At 44.3% G+C, this 17287-nt stretch overlaps 2 protein-coding genes across 2 annotated transcripts; both read right to left on the minus strand.

Annotated features, from left to right (window-relative positions):
• Positions 1-1440: 1440 nt before the first annotated feature.
• LOC134364769 (interferon alpha-4-like) lies at positions 1441-2010 on the minus strand. The gene has a single exon (XM_063080926.1). It carries the CDS (start codon positions 2008-2010, stop codon positions 1441-1443), a length of 570 nt encoding a protein of 189 aa, XP_062936996.1.
• A 10146-nt stretch (positions 2011-12156) lies between these two features.
• LOC134364800 (interferon alpha-4-like) lies at positions 12157-12726 on the minus strand. The gene has a single exon (XM_063080961.1). It carries the CDS (start codon positions 12724-12726, stop codon positions 12157-12159), a length of 570 nt encoding a protein of 189 aa, XP_062937031.1.
• Positions 12727-17287: the final 4561 nt, after the last annotated feature.

The raw sequence follows: 17287 nt of genomic DNA on the forward strand, positions 1-17287 counted from the left end.
TAATGGGCGTGCTGCCAGTAGGAATCTGGCCCTCACATCATGGGCACAAGGGCTGACAATCAGCTTTCTATCTCATGAATATTCATAAACAATATTCTCTGTGTGTGTGTGTGTGTGTGTGTGTCTGTATATATGTATATATAAAAAATGTCTTCTAACCATGAAAAAAGTATGTATTGCAAAATGGGAAAAACTATACACACAAAAAACCCCGCATTCTTTTCCCGATTTCTTCAAATTTCTGTCTTTCCCTCAGGGTCACTAACTTCTTTTCTCTCATTTCACTTCTACCGACTCCAGTATGGTTTCTGCTAATTCGTTCTACAAACCAAATGTCACTAAGGTTGCCAGTACGGTCTATTTTCCAATGTAGTGGGCAGTTTGAGTTCACACCTTCTGTGGAATCTACTGATTCCTCTTCTCAGCACATTTATTGTTTAGAAAAGACATTTACCGTCTTTGTCTCCAAAGGGTGAGTCCTTATAATGGATGGCTATTCCATCTTCTTCATCTGTGGCTCTTCTGTCCACTTCCTTTAAAGTTTGAAGGTCCTTAGAATCCAGACAATGTCTGTTTCTCCCTCTGTCATCTCTTCCCACATGACCAACTTCATTTCTGCACTTTCAGTTGCCATTATGATCCTCCAGGCATTGAATTCCTTGCCAATTGCAAATTCCTGTGTCCAACTAGTGCTGGACATTTGCACTTACATGTCTAGCAATTTGTGGGGCGTATCGGTAATTTTATTTCTATTTCCTGACATGCTTCCATCTACCTTCTGCAGAGAGAATTTTATTGGTTGTTTCATTTTCTCATTATACTGTTTCACATAACTGATATTAAGTATGAGTGTGTTTCTTTTGAGCTCTCTTTCCCTCCAAGAATCAAAGATAGAAGAGAGCATGTTCACATCCATATTCTGAGGGGAACAAACAACCTCTTTTAGGTGAAGTTCATTTTTACCGATAGCTCGAATACACTAATGTTGAGGAGATGAATTGTACCATCTGTCTTTACGTCAGGTTGTAGAGACAGGCTTGGACTTTCTTTTTAAAGAATAAACAAATACAAGCATTTTTCTATAGTAAAAATTTAATGCAGAAAGCAATATAATAGTTTCACAAAATACAAAGAATATATTTTGTTCTATTAAGCACAGTATAAAGGCGTATTGACAAAAACAATTTCAATCTTGTCAACAGTTAGATAAATAAACATTTAAATAAATAAATAGATAGATACATTTGCACGGTCGTCTGTAAGTACCAGTCCCTGCAGGGTTGAACATGACGCTGCTGAACACCCTGAAGGCATCTGACAAACTTGAGGCACTTCATGTCATGATTGTAGCAGAAGTGACAGTCTTGGCGACCGGAGAGCTCAGGAAAGTGCGATAGTGTGTACTCGTCCATGAGAGTCGTTTCCACGTCGGACCAGGTCTCATTGCCTCCTCCCTAATCTTCCCCGCATGTTTATTGATGAAGAGAAGGATCTCACGATTTCTGCTCTCACGACCTCCCAGGCGCAAGGGCTGTGCCTCTTCTCTTTCAGGTAGAGACTGATTCTTTGGAAGTATTTCCTCACGGCCAGTGCGAAGTCCTCGTTCACCAGGGGAGTCTCTTCCACCCCCACCTCCGGCATCAGACAGGCTTCCAGGTCGTCCAGCTGCTGATAGAGTCCAGTGCAGAGTTTGTCCAAGAGGCTCTCATCCCAAGCAGCCGATGAGCCCTCTGTGCAGAAGAGGTTGAAGCTCTGCTGGGTCATCTCATGGAGGACAGAGATGGCTCGGGCCTTCTGCAGCTGGTGGCCATCCAAGTCTTCCTGGGGGAATCCGAAGTCATTTCTGTCCTTCAGGCAGGACAGAGGGGAGATTCTCCTCATTCGTCCCAGGAGTATCAAGGCCCTCCTGGTCCCCAGGCTGTGGGCCTGAGGCAGATCACAGCCCAGAGAGCAGGTCGCCTGGCAGCTGAGCACCAGCAGGGCCATCAGTAAAGGAAAGGGCAAGGCCATTGGGGATCTCGCAGATGCTGCTGGCCTGGCTGAGATGGGCGACTCTGAGCCTTAGCCGCTAGGTTCTCTGAAGAGCTTGCTTTGTGCATGTGTCTTAAATAGGGAACACACTAGTTTCCATTTTTTGGATGCCCGTGTCTTCCTTTCTACTTCTGTTTTTGCTTTCTTTATGCACTCTCTACATACTTTGAGAGCAGCGTTTCTCCACCTTTTTCTTTTCTCTTTTATTTCTTTCATGGTGGCCTGCTCATCCCTTTCCTCCAGAGCCTGGTTAAATTGTTTTTTCCGAATTGACCCTCCTGTGATAAGCTACAAAGGCGGGGGTATATCGTGCAATTATTTACGGACCGTATCTGTAGCTCAGGTTTATACGTAGAAAAGAAAGTGTGAGGTTAACTTTTTGCATTCAATGCATGTTTAAGAAGGTCTCTATAAAAATTTTAAGCCAAGACTTAAGTTTCAAAGTTATTGATTTGACTTGGCTTTATAAGTTTATTTGCTGAGCTCCTTTTTGTGTCATCTATTGACTTATATAAATTGTAATGAGTCAAATTTCACATGCAAATTCATGTTACAAAAATACACAATACCAATGTAATGACATACTTAAATATCTTTCAAAACTGCTAAAAATTATCTATCAATTCAATTATTTTCTTCCCATTAATTTCTAGTGTACCTAACTTTAAATTTTGTTCCATACGATAGAATACATTGTCACTGTGCCACCTCCCGGATGTTCCCCCAGGTGCGGTCAACTTTTATTTCTTTTTAGCACTCGACTTCATTATTGATGTGGCGAATAACTTTAGCAGAGCCACATAATAAAGCACAAATTCTTTGCATTTAATTCTCAAAGCCATTAACTCATTCAGTAGCACTCAGGAGCAAACCTCAGCTCCATCCACGAGACAGCCAAAGGCAGTCCATATGTATTCGTGTGGAGGCCACATCTCGAGACATGATTTTGAGATCAAGCGATCGTCTATTCACCGTAGGCTTGTATTGCTCATGCTGCATATGCTCTGTGGATCTTCCGAGAACTCAATGTCAATGCTTCTTGATACACAAGAAAACCCGAGGGAAATAAAAATTAGTAATAAGGGACAGGTTTTCTTAGATTTGGGCTTTGGAGAACCACAAATTATTGTAATGACTAAGATTTGTTAACACCTCTAGGAACTAATTTTCACACTTTTGGGAGCAATACCATCCCAAGAAGAATGCACGATGGAGAGAACATCAATTTTATTTAAAAAGAAAATTTTGTTTTGCACCGAAGTTCAAATTTCCAACCAAACATCAGTCGGAGATTCCAATTCTAATGGAATCTTATTAAACCAAAGGAAGCCATCTTTGTCATAAATGGCAACAATGGGATGTAGGTGTGATGAAAATAAATGGCTGTTCAATTGTTGTGTACCGCTGGCGAGACACCAGAGATCTTTCTTTCCCATTTCCTTTTACATAGAAAGGAAAGTTGCTGCATTTTCCCTCCCAAGGAATGGGAATACCAAGAAAGCCAATATATGTACCTCAGTGTGATCAAACGTCACAAGGAAAGCAATATCCCACTGCAAAGGACACGACGAAGGATAATTTAGCTAAATTGAGCCCAGCCAAGGGGCAGATGAGGGGATGCGGCAGAGCAGAAGAAAAGTGGTGGAAGGGACGCAGGTCAAAGGTAGCAAACGGGCATGGGCTCCAGGAAAAGCAATCACTGCTGGTCCAGGGGTTGGTTTCAGCTTTGCTGGATCCAGCTTTCAAGAGAGTCAAGGGAGACACAACAACCACAAGAGTTTGCACACAGAAAAGGCAAACTTGTGAGAGTGCAATATGCTCTCTGGATAACGGGGAAGCGAGAAATGCATCCCTTGTTTTCTCCTTGTGGATAAATGGACTCAGAAGTTGACTCATCGTCTTGTCATGTCTCCAGCAAGAAGCAAGGGAATTCACAATTTCAAAGGACACCCCTTCTTTACACATGGCTATATTATTTCTCCTAGCTGTCAGAGATGATGTCTTTATTACACTGAACCTTCGAATGAACTTCGTCCTAAGAATATAGGTCGCCATGAGTCCGTAAGTTACTCTTGGCCAGAGGAGTCGTCTTATGCGGTCTTGTTTCCTGGGCATCTTAGCCTAGTTCCTATCATTTCCGGAGCTCAGTCAATATTTATGAAAGGAATAATCATTATAATAACAGTGGAAAGAATAATACCAATACATACTGGAGACATGAATTGGGAAGACAATAGATCTAAAGAATTTGTAAGCTCTTCCCGCTTCATGCAGGGAAATTGTAATGGAAGATTTTGTGACGATTTAAAAAACAAAACACAAACACTTGATTGTAGAGATGCTTTCTTCCCATTTGTAGTTTTAATATTTAGAACCTCAGGATGTGCCACAGGGCCTGGTTGCAAATGGAAGACCCACCTTCCACTTTTACTTCAGTGCCCCTCAAGGAAGCGCAACGCCTTGCCTGATCGCACATTCCTTGTCTTTTCCGATAATACGGAGACGATGTGAATGTTACAATGTGTTTGGGGACCTTGTCCCTATACACTTGTCTGTTTTTCAATTTTGGCCTGTGCCTTTGGGAATCACTTAACTCTTTCCAAGATTCAGTCAGTGTCGCTGTGAACTTTAATGAATGACATCCGTGTCGTTTTCCCTGAGTCTAAATTGTGGAATCAGAGTTGGCATCAGATTTTGAAATAAACTGTGCCTAGCAAGAATGCCAGTTAATTTTCTCTTACAAATACTGTTAGTACGCACAGTGTGAAAATAAAGAGTGGTCTTATTCAAAGAACATATATTCTCTTCTCACTAATCCCCCAGTCGGACTCTCTTTCCCCTCTCCTTTGCACTTAGGTATCCGACGAGCATGAATCCAGGCTGAGTAAATACGGGTGGAAGTGATGTTCACCCTGTGCAGCATGGGTCCTTCAAAGCATCCTACAAGTGATCCACCATATAATTTTTTCCATATCGACTGAGCACAGTAGCCTCAAGCGTCGCAAACCTGTTTGAACTTATATGTTGATGATGGCAAAGCTGCAAAATAGTAGGTTGTGAGGTCCCTGAAACCCCGCTCAGAGGAGGCCAACACTGAGCTCTTCTATAAAGGAAAGATAAGTTTGTATTATCATCTAACTACTGGTGGTTTTCTTTTGTTCTGTTACAGGAGCGAGCATCAACTTGACTGACAAATGCCCTTCACCAAATTCTAGACTGAAGAACCATGTCTGTAAACAATTAAACTTCCAACTTCGGAAACAACAAGCACCACTCAAGAATTGAAACAGATAATGAAAATTATAAATCATGACAGTATTTATTTAGGACAAGACACCATGTTATTCTCTCTAATCATTCTACTGTAAATTCACGATGTAGAACGTATGTTTTACATAATCCCATGATTTAGGATTCAGATGTTTTTCAGCTGGTGCAAATGTGTGAGTTTAGCTTGCTTTGGGGGGCCTGGTAAACAATCGTGTAATTGGTTAGGGAGGGTCCTGAGTATAACTTCTACGTCATTTCCTGACGTTGCTCTGAAGGCGGTGAATGAGGACTAAGCGCACTTCAATTTCCACTCTGACCACCTCCCAGGCACAGGGGCTGTATTTCTTTTCCCTCAGATAACCAATCATTTCTTGGAAATACTTCCGAACGTCATTTCCCAAATCAGGACAAGAGAGAGTTTCTCCATTTGTCATCTGCACTTGTCGCAGGCTCTTCTCAATGCTGAAGAGTAGTTTATCGAGGAGGATCGCATCCCAAGCAGTATGGCTGTTCTCTCTTTTGAGGAGGCTGAGGATCTGCTGGAGCATCTGACCACGGAAACAGGTGGCATGTGTCTTCTGGATTGGGGTGATATTTTCTCCTGTCCAAGGAAAATTGAAGTTCTTCCTGTCCTTGAAGCATGAGTGAGATGGGATCTTTTTCATCCGTCTCACTAGCATGATGGCTTGCCGGTTTTCCAGGCCATGGCTGGAAGGCATGCCCCAGACAGATGAGCAGGCAGGGACGGAGCAGAGCACCACTCCCGCCATGAGCAGGCAGATGTGGACCATTGAGAATTTCAGTGATTCTCGAGGCGGCCGCGAGAGGGCGCGCGAACGGCCTTTTCTGAGCCTCCGGTTCCGGAAACGCGGACGGACTCGGCCGCTTTTGGTTTCAGAGGGTGCCACAGCCCGAGAGAGCAGACGTCGCCGCTTGTCGCGCCGAACCGGTGCTGCTTAAATAGTGTGGAGAACATTTTCCTCCGATGGCTGCGGAGAGAGCTCCGCCGCGGCTTGGCGCGACCCAGTTTTCTTCGGTGAGGGCCGTGAGTGTCTGAGCTGCTCCCTGTGCTCGGGGCTTTCTTTCGCGTAGAAGCCGCAGCGAGACTGAGTTTGACGGGGAAACCCATTGAGTCGGGACCCGAGGGCTCGCTCGCGACCGCACGGGCTGTGATGGTCACAGATTCCGCAGGAGTGGGGGACGCGAGGCCGGGACAGCCTGGGAAAGGGGAGCCGGGTAGACAGCGGGTCCGGGAGCAGCCCGAGTGCGGGAGCCTCGGGCGAGTGAGCGGGGACGACGGCGGTGATACCGCCGGGACCGTGACTGGGGCCGGGACCGGGGCCGGGGCCGGGAACAGGGACGGAGCCGGGGCCGGGGCCGGGGCCGGGACCGGGGCCGGGGCCGGGGCTGGGGCCGGGAACAGGGATGGAGTCGGGGCCGGGGCCGGGGCCGGGGCCGGGAGGAGGGACGTGCGCCCCCCTGTGGGGTCGTCGGAGTTTTCAGTGGCCCATGTTTCTGAGTCAGGACGTTCAAGTCTTTGAAAAAAGGAATCTAGGCAAATTAAAGCGGCATTATTTGATTTAGATCGTTTTTATGTAATTTTACTTTCCTAGCATTAAAGGAGGGAAACTCCACGATATTTGCAAGGTGCTACTTTACTTTTCAACGGACAGAACTGCCATGTTTAGGTTTCTTGTGATTCAGGATTAATCTTCGATCATTGCTCTTTCACCTGAGGTTGCTGAAACTTCTTTCGCAGAACGCCACCGTGACTTGTGTTGCTAGGAAGAAAAAGGAGCAGTGTCGTGTAGGAGCAGTTGAGGGCATTTAGCCGGTCAGAACCTTCAACGCTCGTGGGTGAGAGTGGCATAGAGTGAGTGCAATTTGCCACACTTGATGACCATGCAATTGCCACAGTCTCCCTTCTCCCTGGTGAGACTCTGAGGGATTTGCAAGTGCACGGTCATTTCTGGTCTTTGCTTAAAATTGTATTACTTTGTTTCTCCTGGATAGTTTTTCACTAATTTTCATTTTTCATACGGCATGGAAATATCATTTGTGTCGATTCCTTAGATTGCGGCCTCCTTAAATTTTTGGCTTGAGGAAAGTACTCCCTAATTCCAGCCCAGGAAACAGCTTTTGAATTAGTATTGTGATTATCCGTGGTTGAAAATCAAGGAATGTCCACTCACCCTCCCTTCAAAAAAAGCCCCAATACAAATAACTTATATATTTAAATGCATTTTATATATGCTTAAAATTATATATATTTTATATGCATAGGTAATTATATGTCAATGTAAATACTTTGTTTATATTATATGTAAAGATAATTATACATACAGTATTACATATTATCTAATATTTATATATTTATAATGTTGGATTATATATGTATATACAGTTAGATTCATAGGTATACTTATGTTTACATATATTTACATATATATTATTTTTGAATAAGAAGAAAATAGATATACTACATGTATTTTTATACAATATATATACTCCGTATATTTTTAAACCTTTTTTCTGTCCTTTCCAATTTTCTTTTTTTAGATCCCTGCTTCAAAATATATCACCAAACGTGGGTGAAACTGACTGACTGTGAAGGACAGATTAGTATTTCGTTTGTAAACTGTTCACAGAGCAGCCATTTTCTGTCACTCGACTTCCTGCCACACCGGTTCCCCGGAAGGTGCTTCAAGGGTGCTGGGCAGTTTCTCTTCTGCACCAGGCACTGCTCTAACACTGGCAGCCTGGGCTCTGCTCCTGCACAGGCCTGCAGACGGTCCCCCTCGTGGAGTTTCCATTTGAGAGGCACCAATGTGACTGGCCCTGAGCGTGTCAAGGGAGCTGCACTGAAAGCTTCTCTTGGCTTGACTCGGTTGAATGCAGACTCTACAGAGGATTACGATATTTGTTATATCAATACTCACGGTAACTTTTTTTACTATGTTCAGATTCTCAGCAAGTAACTTGCAAGTTTATGTGATTTAATCTCTCCAATTTCCACTGGAAAACTAGTACTGACAACTACTAAAGTTTTCTCACAGTTTCCCTGTCTCAGTTATAACTGGATCCACATTGCCAAGCATGTTATCACTCATGTATATGCAGTCAACACATTACTGGTGACAGACGAAGAGAACTAATGAATTAATGCCTCAGCTCTATGCTGCTATTATCTATCGATTATGTCGGAAAATATGAGCTATGGCTCCTGTGAAGAAAGGTGGAAGACATCAAATCTAGTGAATGAGTCCTTTAATAGGGAAATGCAGACAGAGGAGGCAACTTGTATTTCAGTGCAATCGAAGAAATTTAATAATGCTGTACAGGATCAAATCTCTAAGTGCTAGAATTTGAAAAGAGACATATATTGAGACGTATTTATTTCAACATTGGTTCTCATTTGTATGAATATTTCCTACTGGATTGAGATTTCTTTCATTTTTGATGAACGTGTTGAACTTCCAGTGTAATAACACGAGCGCAGTGTTGAAGTCATGACATTATCTGAGGCTCGTAAATGGAAGACAAAGTGAAAGGAAGTGGAAACAAAACTGGGACAAGCCCAAAAGCTGCAAACCCTGGGCTCGCCGTGTCAGACTCTCACATGCAAGAAGGTGCTGATAGCAGCTGGGTCGATGCCCGACACCTCCATCCCCCCAGTGGCCGCGCTACCTCCTCCCTGGTGCATTGGCCCATTTTGTGTTGCTCTAAGAGAATATCTGAGACTAGGTAATTTGGAAAGAACAGAGGTTTGTTTGTCTTATGATTCTGGGACAGCTGATTCTGGCATGGACCTCAGGCTTCCTCTACTCATGGTGGAAAACGGCAGGCACTGGCGGGTACAAGCAGATCACATGGTGAGAGGAAGCAAGAGAGGCAGGGAGGAGATGCCAGGGTCTTTTATACAACCAGCTCTCCAGGGAACTAATAGAGCAAGATTTCACTAGGGCCCCACTTCCCCCAGGGAGAACATGAATCCATTCATGAGGGATCCGCCCCCCATGACTCAGCTTCCAGCACTGCCACATTGAGGACCAGATTTCCACATGAGTTTCGGTGGGGACAACACATCCAAATTCTATCACCTGGTGACACTGAAGATGATGTGCTCCAGTTCTCTCTGCACCGTTCGCTGTGACCTGACCCAGGTCCGTGACCTGCCAAGGCAGGAGACCGACCGACCACAGTTCTGCACCCAGGTGGGAGAATCTTCCTTTTTTCCCATCCGAAGGAGGAGAACGTATTCAGTTCCCCTGGAGCAGCTGGATGGTGGCAAATTCCAAAAGGCTCAAGCCACCTCTGTTCCCCATGAGATTATCCAACAGATCTCCAACTTCCCCCGCACGAGGGCTGAAATTCCTCACTGGACTCGATGACTCACTAGAGTCTCTGGAGCCCTGTGTGGTGCAGGAGATGGAAGAGACCCTGGGCAGGAGGAGGAAAACATACATTCCGATTTTAAATAGCCTTTCTCGATCATTTTCATGTTTGCTTTTTACTCCTTTGTAAATATCAGGTCTGATTGGTTAATTGTTCCAGAGCCAGTACATGTGCCTCGAAGAAGAGTTCCTCCCAACAGAGCCAGCATCACCTTGGCCAGATTCTCCTTCACGGGGTGGTTGCATAATGAGAGTGCACTTTGGTCATTCTTTCTAGACAGGAAACTTTTCCTCACTTGCTCATGTAGTAACTGTCGGTTTAGTTAACACTAGACGCCACTTGTACACATTGCGTGTCCGCTTGACTGGGTGCACACACTGCGGGAGAGCGCGGGGTGCCGACAGCATGTGAGTGAGCGAGGTGCACTGCCAGACCCTGCGCGTGGGGAGGAAGAGCGCTCACCGGACTCCTGCCCGGACCGTGAACATGACAGCTCAGTCTTGGTTCTGCAATTCTCTCAACTATGCATAAAGTCGTTAAATCCCGGATAGCAAACATGATGTGGCTCCAGAGAGTTTTTGGGCAAAGTGACAGTACAGACTTAACTAGAACAATTTTCTTTTACAGTAAATATAACAATATCCTTTAATGGATGAATGAATAAGGAAACTGTGACATATACATTTAAATACACCCCCCCCCTCCCCACAACACAGAGCATGGAATACTACTCTGCCACAAAAAAGAATGACATACTCCCATTTGCAACAACATGGATGAGCCTGGAGAAATTTATGTTGAGTGAAATAAGCAAAGCACAGAGGTATAAATATCACATGTGCTCACTTATGTAAGGAGCTGTGAGAGAAAGAAGGAAGGAAAGAAAGTCCATAGCAGTGTGTTGGACTTGCAGAGGGACAGAGCATTCCATGGGCTACAAAGTGGAGTAAGGGGGTTGAGGGAGGGAGAGGGAGTTCGGGCATTATCGGGTGGGGGACACAGGGTACAAATGCAATTTGTGGTAATGGGCGTGCTGCCAGTAGGAATCTGGCCCTCACATCATGGGCACAAGGGCTGACAATCAGCTTTCTATCTCATGAATATTCATAAACAATATTCTCTGTGTGTGTGTGTGTGTGTGTGTCTGTATATATGTATATATAAAAAATGTCTTCTAACCATGAAAAAAGTATGTATTGCAAAATGGGAAAAACTATACACACAAAAAACCCCGCATTCTTTTCCCGATTTCTTCAAATTTCTGTCTTTCCCTCAGGGTCACTAACTTCTTTTCTCTCATTTCACTTCTACCGACTCCAGTATGGTTTCTGCTTATTCGTTCTACAAACCAAATGTCACTAAGGTTGCCAGTACGGTCTATTTTCCAATGTAGTGGGCAGTTTGAGTTCACACCTTCTGTGGAATCTACTGATTCCTCTTCTCAGCACATTTATTGTTTAGAAAAGACATTTACCGTCTTTGTCTCCAAAGGGTGAGTCCTTATAATGGATGGCTATTCCATCTTCTTCATCTGTGGCTCTTCTGTCCACTTCCTTTAAAGTTTGAAGGTCCTTAGAATCCAGACAATGTCTGTTTCTCCCTCTGTCATCTCTTCCCACATGACCAACTTCATTTCTGCACTTTCAGTTGCCATTATGATCCTCCAGGCATTGAATTCCTTGCCAATTGCAAATTCCTGTGTCCAACTAGTGCTGGACATTTGCACTTACATGTCTAGCAATTTGTGGGGCGTATCGGTAATTTTATTTCTATTTCCTGACATGCTTCCATCTACCTTCTGCAGAGAGAATTTTATTGGTTGTTTCATTTTCTCATTATACTGTTTCACATAACTGATATTAAGTATGAGTGTGTTTCTTTTGAGCTCTCTTTCCCTCCAAGAATCAAAGATAGAAGAGAGCATGTTCACATCCATATTCTGAGGGGAACAAACAACCTCTTTTAGGTGAAGTTCATTTTTACCGATAGCTCGAATACACTAATGTTGAGGAGATGAATTGTACCATCTGTCTTTACGTCAGGTTGTAGAGACAGGCTTGGACTTTCTTTTTAAAGAATAAACAAATACAAGCATTTTTCTATAGTAAAAATTTAATGCAGAAAGCAATATAATAGTTTCACAAAATACAAAGAATATATTTTGTTCTATTAAGCACAGTATAAAGGCGTATTGACAAAAACAATTTCAATCTTGTCAACAGTTAGATAAATAAACATTTAAATAAATAAATAGATAGATACATTTGCACGGTCGTCTGTAAGTACCAGTCCCTGCAGGGTTGAACATGACGCTGCTGAACACCCTGAAGGCATCTGACAAACTTGAGGCACTTCATGTCATGATTGTAGCAGAAGTGACAGTCTTGGCGACCGGAGAGCTCAGGAAAGTGCGATAGTGTGTACTCGTCCATGAGAGTCGTTTCCACGTCGGACCAGGTCTCATTGCCTCCTCCCTAATCTTCCCCGCATGTTTATTGATGAAGAGAAGGATCTCACGATTTCTGCTCTCACGACCTCCCAGGCGCAAGGGCTGTGCCTCTTCTCTTTCAGGTAGAGACTGATTCTTTGGAAGTATTTCCTCACGGCCAGTGCGAAGTCCTCGTTCACCAGGGGAGTCTCTTCCACCCCCACCTCCGGCATCAGACAGGCTTCCAGGTCGTCCAGCTGCTGATAGAGTCCAGTGCAGAGTTTGTCCAAGAGGCTCTCATCCCAAGCAGCCGATGAGCCCTCTGTGCAGAAGAGGTTGAAGCTCTGCTGGGTCATCTCATGGAGGACAGAGATGGCTCGGGCCTTCTGCAGCTGGTGGCCATCCAAGTCTTCCTGGGGGAATCCGAAGTCATTTCTGTCCTTCAGGCAGGACAGAGGGGAGATTCTCCTCATTCGTCCCAGGAGTATCAAGGCCCTCCTGGTCCCCAGGCTGTGGGCCTGAGGCAGATCACAGCCCAGAGAGCAGGTCGCCTGGCAGCTGAGCACCAGCAGGGCCATCAGTAAAGGAAAGGGCAAGGCCATTGGGGATCTCGCAGATGCTGCTGGCCTGGCTGAGATGGGCGACTCTGAGCCTTAGCCGCTAGGTTCTCTGAAGAGCTTGCTTTGTGCATGTGTCTTAAATAGGGAACACACTAGTTTCCATTTTTTGGATGCCCGTGTCTTCCTTTCTACTTCTGTTTTTGCTTTCTTTATGCACTCTCTACATACTTTGAGAGCAGCGTTTCTCCACCTTTTTCTTTTCTCTTTTATTTCTTTCATGGTGGCCTGCTCATCCCTTTCCTCCAGAGCCTGGTTAAATTGTTTTTTCCGAATTGACCCTCCTGTGATAAGCTACAAAGGCGGGGGTATATCGTGCAATTATTTACGGACCGTATCTGTAGCTCAGGTTTATACGTAGAAAAGAAAGTGTGAGGTTAACTTTTTGCATTCAATGCATGTTTAAGAAGGTCTCTATAAAAATTTTAAGCCAAGACTTAAGTTTCAAAGTTATTGATTTGACTTGGCTTTATAAGTTTATTTGCTGAGCTCCTTTTTGTGTCATCTATTGACTTATATAAATTGTAATGAGTCAAATTTCACATGCAAATTCATGTTACAAAAATACACAATACCAATGTAATGACATACTTAAATATCTTTCAAAACTGCTAAAAATTATCTATCAATTCAATTATTTTCTTCCCATTAATTTCTAGTGTACCTAACTTTAAATTTTGTTCCATACGATAGAATACATTGTCACTGTGCCACCTCCCGGATGTTCCCCCAGGTGCGGTCAACTTTTATTTCTTTTTAGCACTCGACTTCATTATTGATGTGGCGAATAACTTTAGCAGAGCCACATAATAAAGCACAAATTCTTTGCATTTAATTCTCAAAGCCATTAACTCATTCAGTAGCACTCAGGAGCAAACCTCAGCTCCATCCACGAGACAGCCAAAGGCAGTCCATATGTATTCGTGTGGAGGCCACATCTCGAGACATGATTTTGAGATCAAGCGATCGTCTATTCACCGTAGGCTTGTATTGCTCATGCTGCATATGCTCTGTGGATCTTCCGAGAACTCAATGTCAATGCTTCTTGATACACAAGAAAACCCGAGGGAAATAAAAATTAGTAATAAGGGACAGGTTTTCTTAGATTTGGGCTTTGGAGAACCACAAATTATTGTAATGACTAAGATTTGTTAACACCTCTAGGAACTAATTTTCACACTTTTGGGAGCAATACCATCCCAAGAAGAATGCACGATGGAGAGAACATCAATTTTATTTAAAAAGAAAATTTTGTTTTGCACCGAAGTTCAAATTTCCAACCAAACATCAGTCGGAGATTCCAATTCTAATGGAATCTTATTAAACCAAAGGAAGCCATCTTTGTCATAAATGGCAACAATGGGATGTAGGTGTGATGAAAATAAATGGCTGTTCAATTGTTGTGTACCGCTGGCGAGACACCAGAGATCTTTCTTTCCCATTTCCTTTTACATAGAAAGGAAAGTTGCTGCATTTTCCCTCCCAAGGAATGGGAATACCAAGAAAGCCAATATATGTACCTCAGTGTGATCAAACGTCACAAGGAAAGCAATATCCCACTGCAAAGGACACGACGAAGGATAATTTAGCTAAATTGAGCCCAGCCAAGGGGCAGATGAGGGGATGCGGCAGAGCAGAAGAAAAGTGGTGGAAGGGACGCAGGTCAAAGGTAGCAAACGGGCATGGGCTCCAGGAAAAGCAATCACTGCTGGTCCAGGGGTTGGTTTCAGCTTTGCTGGATCCAGCTTTCAAGAGAGTCAAGGGAGACACAACAACCACAAGAGTTTGCACACAGAAAAGGCAAACTTGTGAGAGTGCAATATGCTCTCTGGATAACGGGGAAGCGAGAAATGCATCCCTTGTTTTCTCCTTGTGGATAAATGGACTCAGAAGTTGACTCATCGTCTTGTCATGTCTCCAGCAAGAAGCAAGGGAATTCACAATTTCAAAGGACACCCCTTCTTTACACATGGCTATATTATTTCTCCTAGCTGTCAGAGATGATGTCTTTATTACACTGAACCTTCGAATGAACTTCGTCTTAAGAATATAGGTCGCCATGAGTCCGTAAGTTACTCTTGGCCAGAGGAGTCGTCTTATGCGGTCTTGTTTCCTGGGCATCTTAGCCTAGTTCCTATCATTTCCGGAGCTCAGTCAATATTTATGAAAGGAATAATCATTATAATAACAGTGGAAAGAATAATACCAATACATACTGGAGACATGAATTGGGAAGACAATAGATCTAAAGAATTTGTAAGCTCTTCCCGCTTCATGCAGGGAAATTGTAATGGAAGATTTTGTGACGATTTAAAAAACAAAACACAAACACTTGATTGTAGAGATGCTTTCTTCCCATTTGTAGTTTTAATATTTAGAACCTCAGGATGTGCCACAGGGCCTGGTTGCAAATGGAAGACCCACCTTCCACTTTTACTTCAGTGCCCCTCAAGGAAGCGCAACGCCTTGCCTGATCGCACATTCCTTGTCTTTTCCGATAATACGGAGACGATGTGAATGTTACAATGTGTTTGGGGACCTTGTCCCTATACACTTGTCTGTTTTTCAATTTTGGCCTGTGCCTTTGGGAATCACTTAACTCTTTCCAAGATTCAGTCAGTGTCGCTGTGAACTTTAATGAATGACATCCGTGTCGTTTTCCCTGAGTCTAAATTGTGGAATCAGAGTTGGCATCAGATTTTGAAATAAACTGTGCCTAGCAAGAATGCCAGTTAATTTTCTCTTACAAATACTGTTAGTACGCACAGTGTGAAAATAAAGAGTGGTCTTATTCAAAGAACATATATTCTCTTCTCACTAATCCCCCAGTCGGACTCTCTTTCCCCTCTCCTTTGCACTTAGGTATCCGACGAGCATGAATCCAGGCTGAGTAAATACGGGTGGAAGTGATGTTCACCCTGTGCAGCATGGGTCCTTCAAAGCATCCTACAAGTGATCCACCATATAATTTTTTCCATATCGACTGAGCACAGTAGCCTCAAGCGTCGCAAACCTGTTTGAACTTATATGTTGATGATGGCAAAGCTGCAAAATAGTAGGTTGTGAGGTCCCTGAAACCCCGCTCAGAGGAGGCCAACACTGAGCTCTTCTATAAAGGAAAGATAAGTTTGTATTATCATCTAACTACTGGTGGTTTTCTTTTGTTCTGTTACAGGAGCGAGCATCAACTTGACTGACAAATGCCCTTCACCAAATTCTAGACTGAAGAACCATGTCTGTAAACAATTAAACTTCCAACTTCGGAAACAACAAGCACCACTCAAGAATTGAAACAGATAATGAAAATTATAAATCATGACAGTATTTATTTAGGACAAGACACCATGTTATTCTCTCTAATCATTCTACTGTAAATTCACGATGTAGAACGTATGTTTTACATAATCCCATGATTTAGGATTCAGATGTTTTTCAGCTGGTGCAAATGTGTGAGTTTAGCTTGCTTTGGGGGGCCTGGTAAACAATCGTGTAATTGGTTAGGGAGGGTCCTGAGTATAACTTCTACGTCATTTCCTGACGTTGCTCTGAAGGCGGTGAATGAGGACTAAGCGCACTTCAATTTCCACTCTGACCACCTCCCAGGCACAGGGGCTGTATTTCTTTTCCCTCAGATAACCAATCATTTCTTGGAAATACTTCCGAACGTCATTTCCCAAATCAGGACAAGAGAGAGTTTCTCCATTTGTCATCTGCACTTGTCGCAGGCTCTTCTCAATGCTGAAGAGTAGTTTATCGAGGAGGATCGCATCCCAAGCAGTATGGCTGTTCTCTCTTTTGAGGAGGCTGAGGATCTGCTGGAGCATCTGACCACGGAAACAGGTGGCATGTGTCTTCTGGATTGGGGTGATATTTTCTCCTGTCCAAGGAAAATTGAAGTTCTTCCTGTCCTTGAAGCATGAGTGAGATGGGATCTTTTTCATCCGTCTCACTAGCATGATGGCTTGCCGGTTTTCCAGGCCATGGCTGGAAGGCATGCCCCAGACAGATGAGCAGGCAGGGACGGAGCAGAGCACCACTCCCGCCATGAGCAGGCAGATGTGGACCATTGAGAATTTCAGTGATTCTCGAGGCGGCCGCGAGAGGGCGCGCGAACGGCCTTTTCTGAGCCTCCGGTTCCGGAAACGCGGACGGACTCGGCCGCTTTTGGTTTCAGAGGGTGCCACAGCCCGAGAGAGCAGACGTCGCCGCTTGTCGCGCCGAACCGGTGCTGCTTAAATAGTGTGGAGAACATTTTCCTCCGATGGCTGCGGAGAGAGCTCCGCCGCGGCTTGGCGCGACCCAGTTTTCTTCGGTGAGGGCCGTGAGTGTCTGAGCTGCTCCCTGTGCTCGGGGCTTTCTTTCGCGTAGAAGCCGCAGCGAGACTGAGTTTGACGGGGAAACCCATTGAGTCGGGACCCGAGGGCTCGCTCGCGACCGCACGGGCTGTGATGGTCACAGATTCCGCAGGAGTGGGGGACGCGAGGCCGGGACAGCCTGGGAAAGGGGAGCCGGGTAGACAGCGGGTCCGGGAGCAGCCCGAGTGCGG

The sequence above is a fragment of the Cynocephalus volans genome, chromosome 16, assembly GCF_027409185.1.
Source record: "Cynocephalus volans isolate mCynVol1 chromosome 16, mCynVol1.pri, whole genome shotgun sequence".
Lineage (NCBI taxonomy): Eukaryota > Metazoa > Chordata > Mammalia > Dermoptera > Cynocephalidae > Cynocephalus > Cynocephalus volans.

Excerpts from the sequence above, each read along its gene's own strand:
- LOC134364800 (XM_063080961.1), bottom strand. The coding sequence starts at position 12,726 with ATGGCCTTGCCCTTTCCTTTACTGATGGCCCTGCTGGTGCTCAGCTGC.
- LOC134364769 (XM_063080926.1), bottom strand. The coding sequence starts at position 2,010 with ATGGCCTTGCCCTTTCCTTTACTGATGGCCCTGCTGGTGCTCAGCTGC.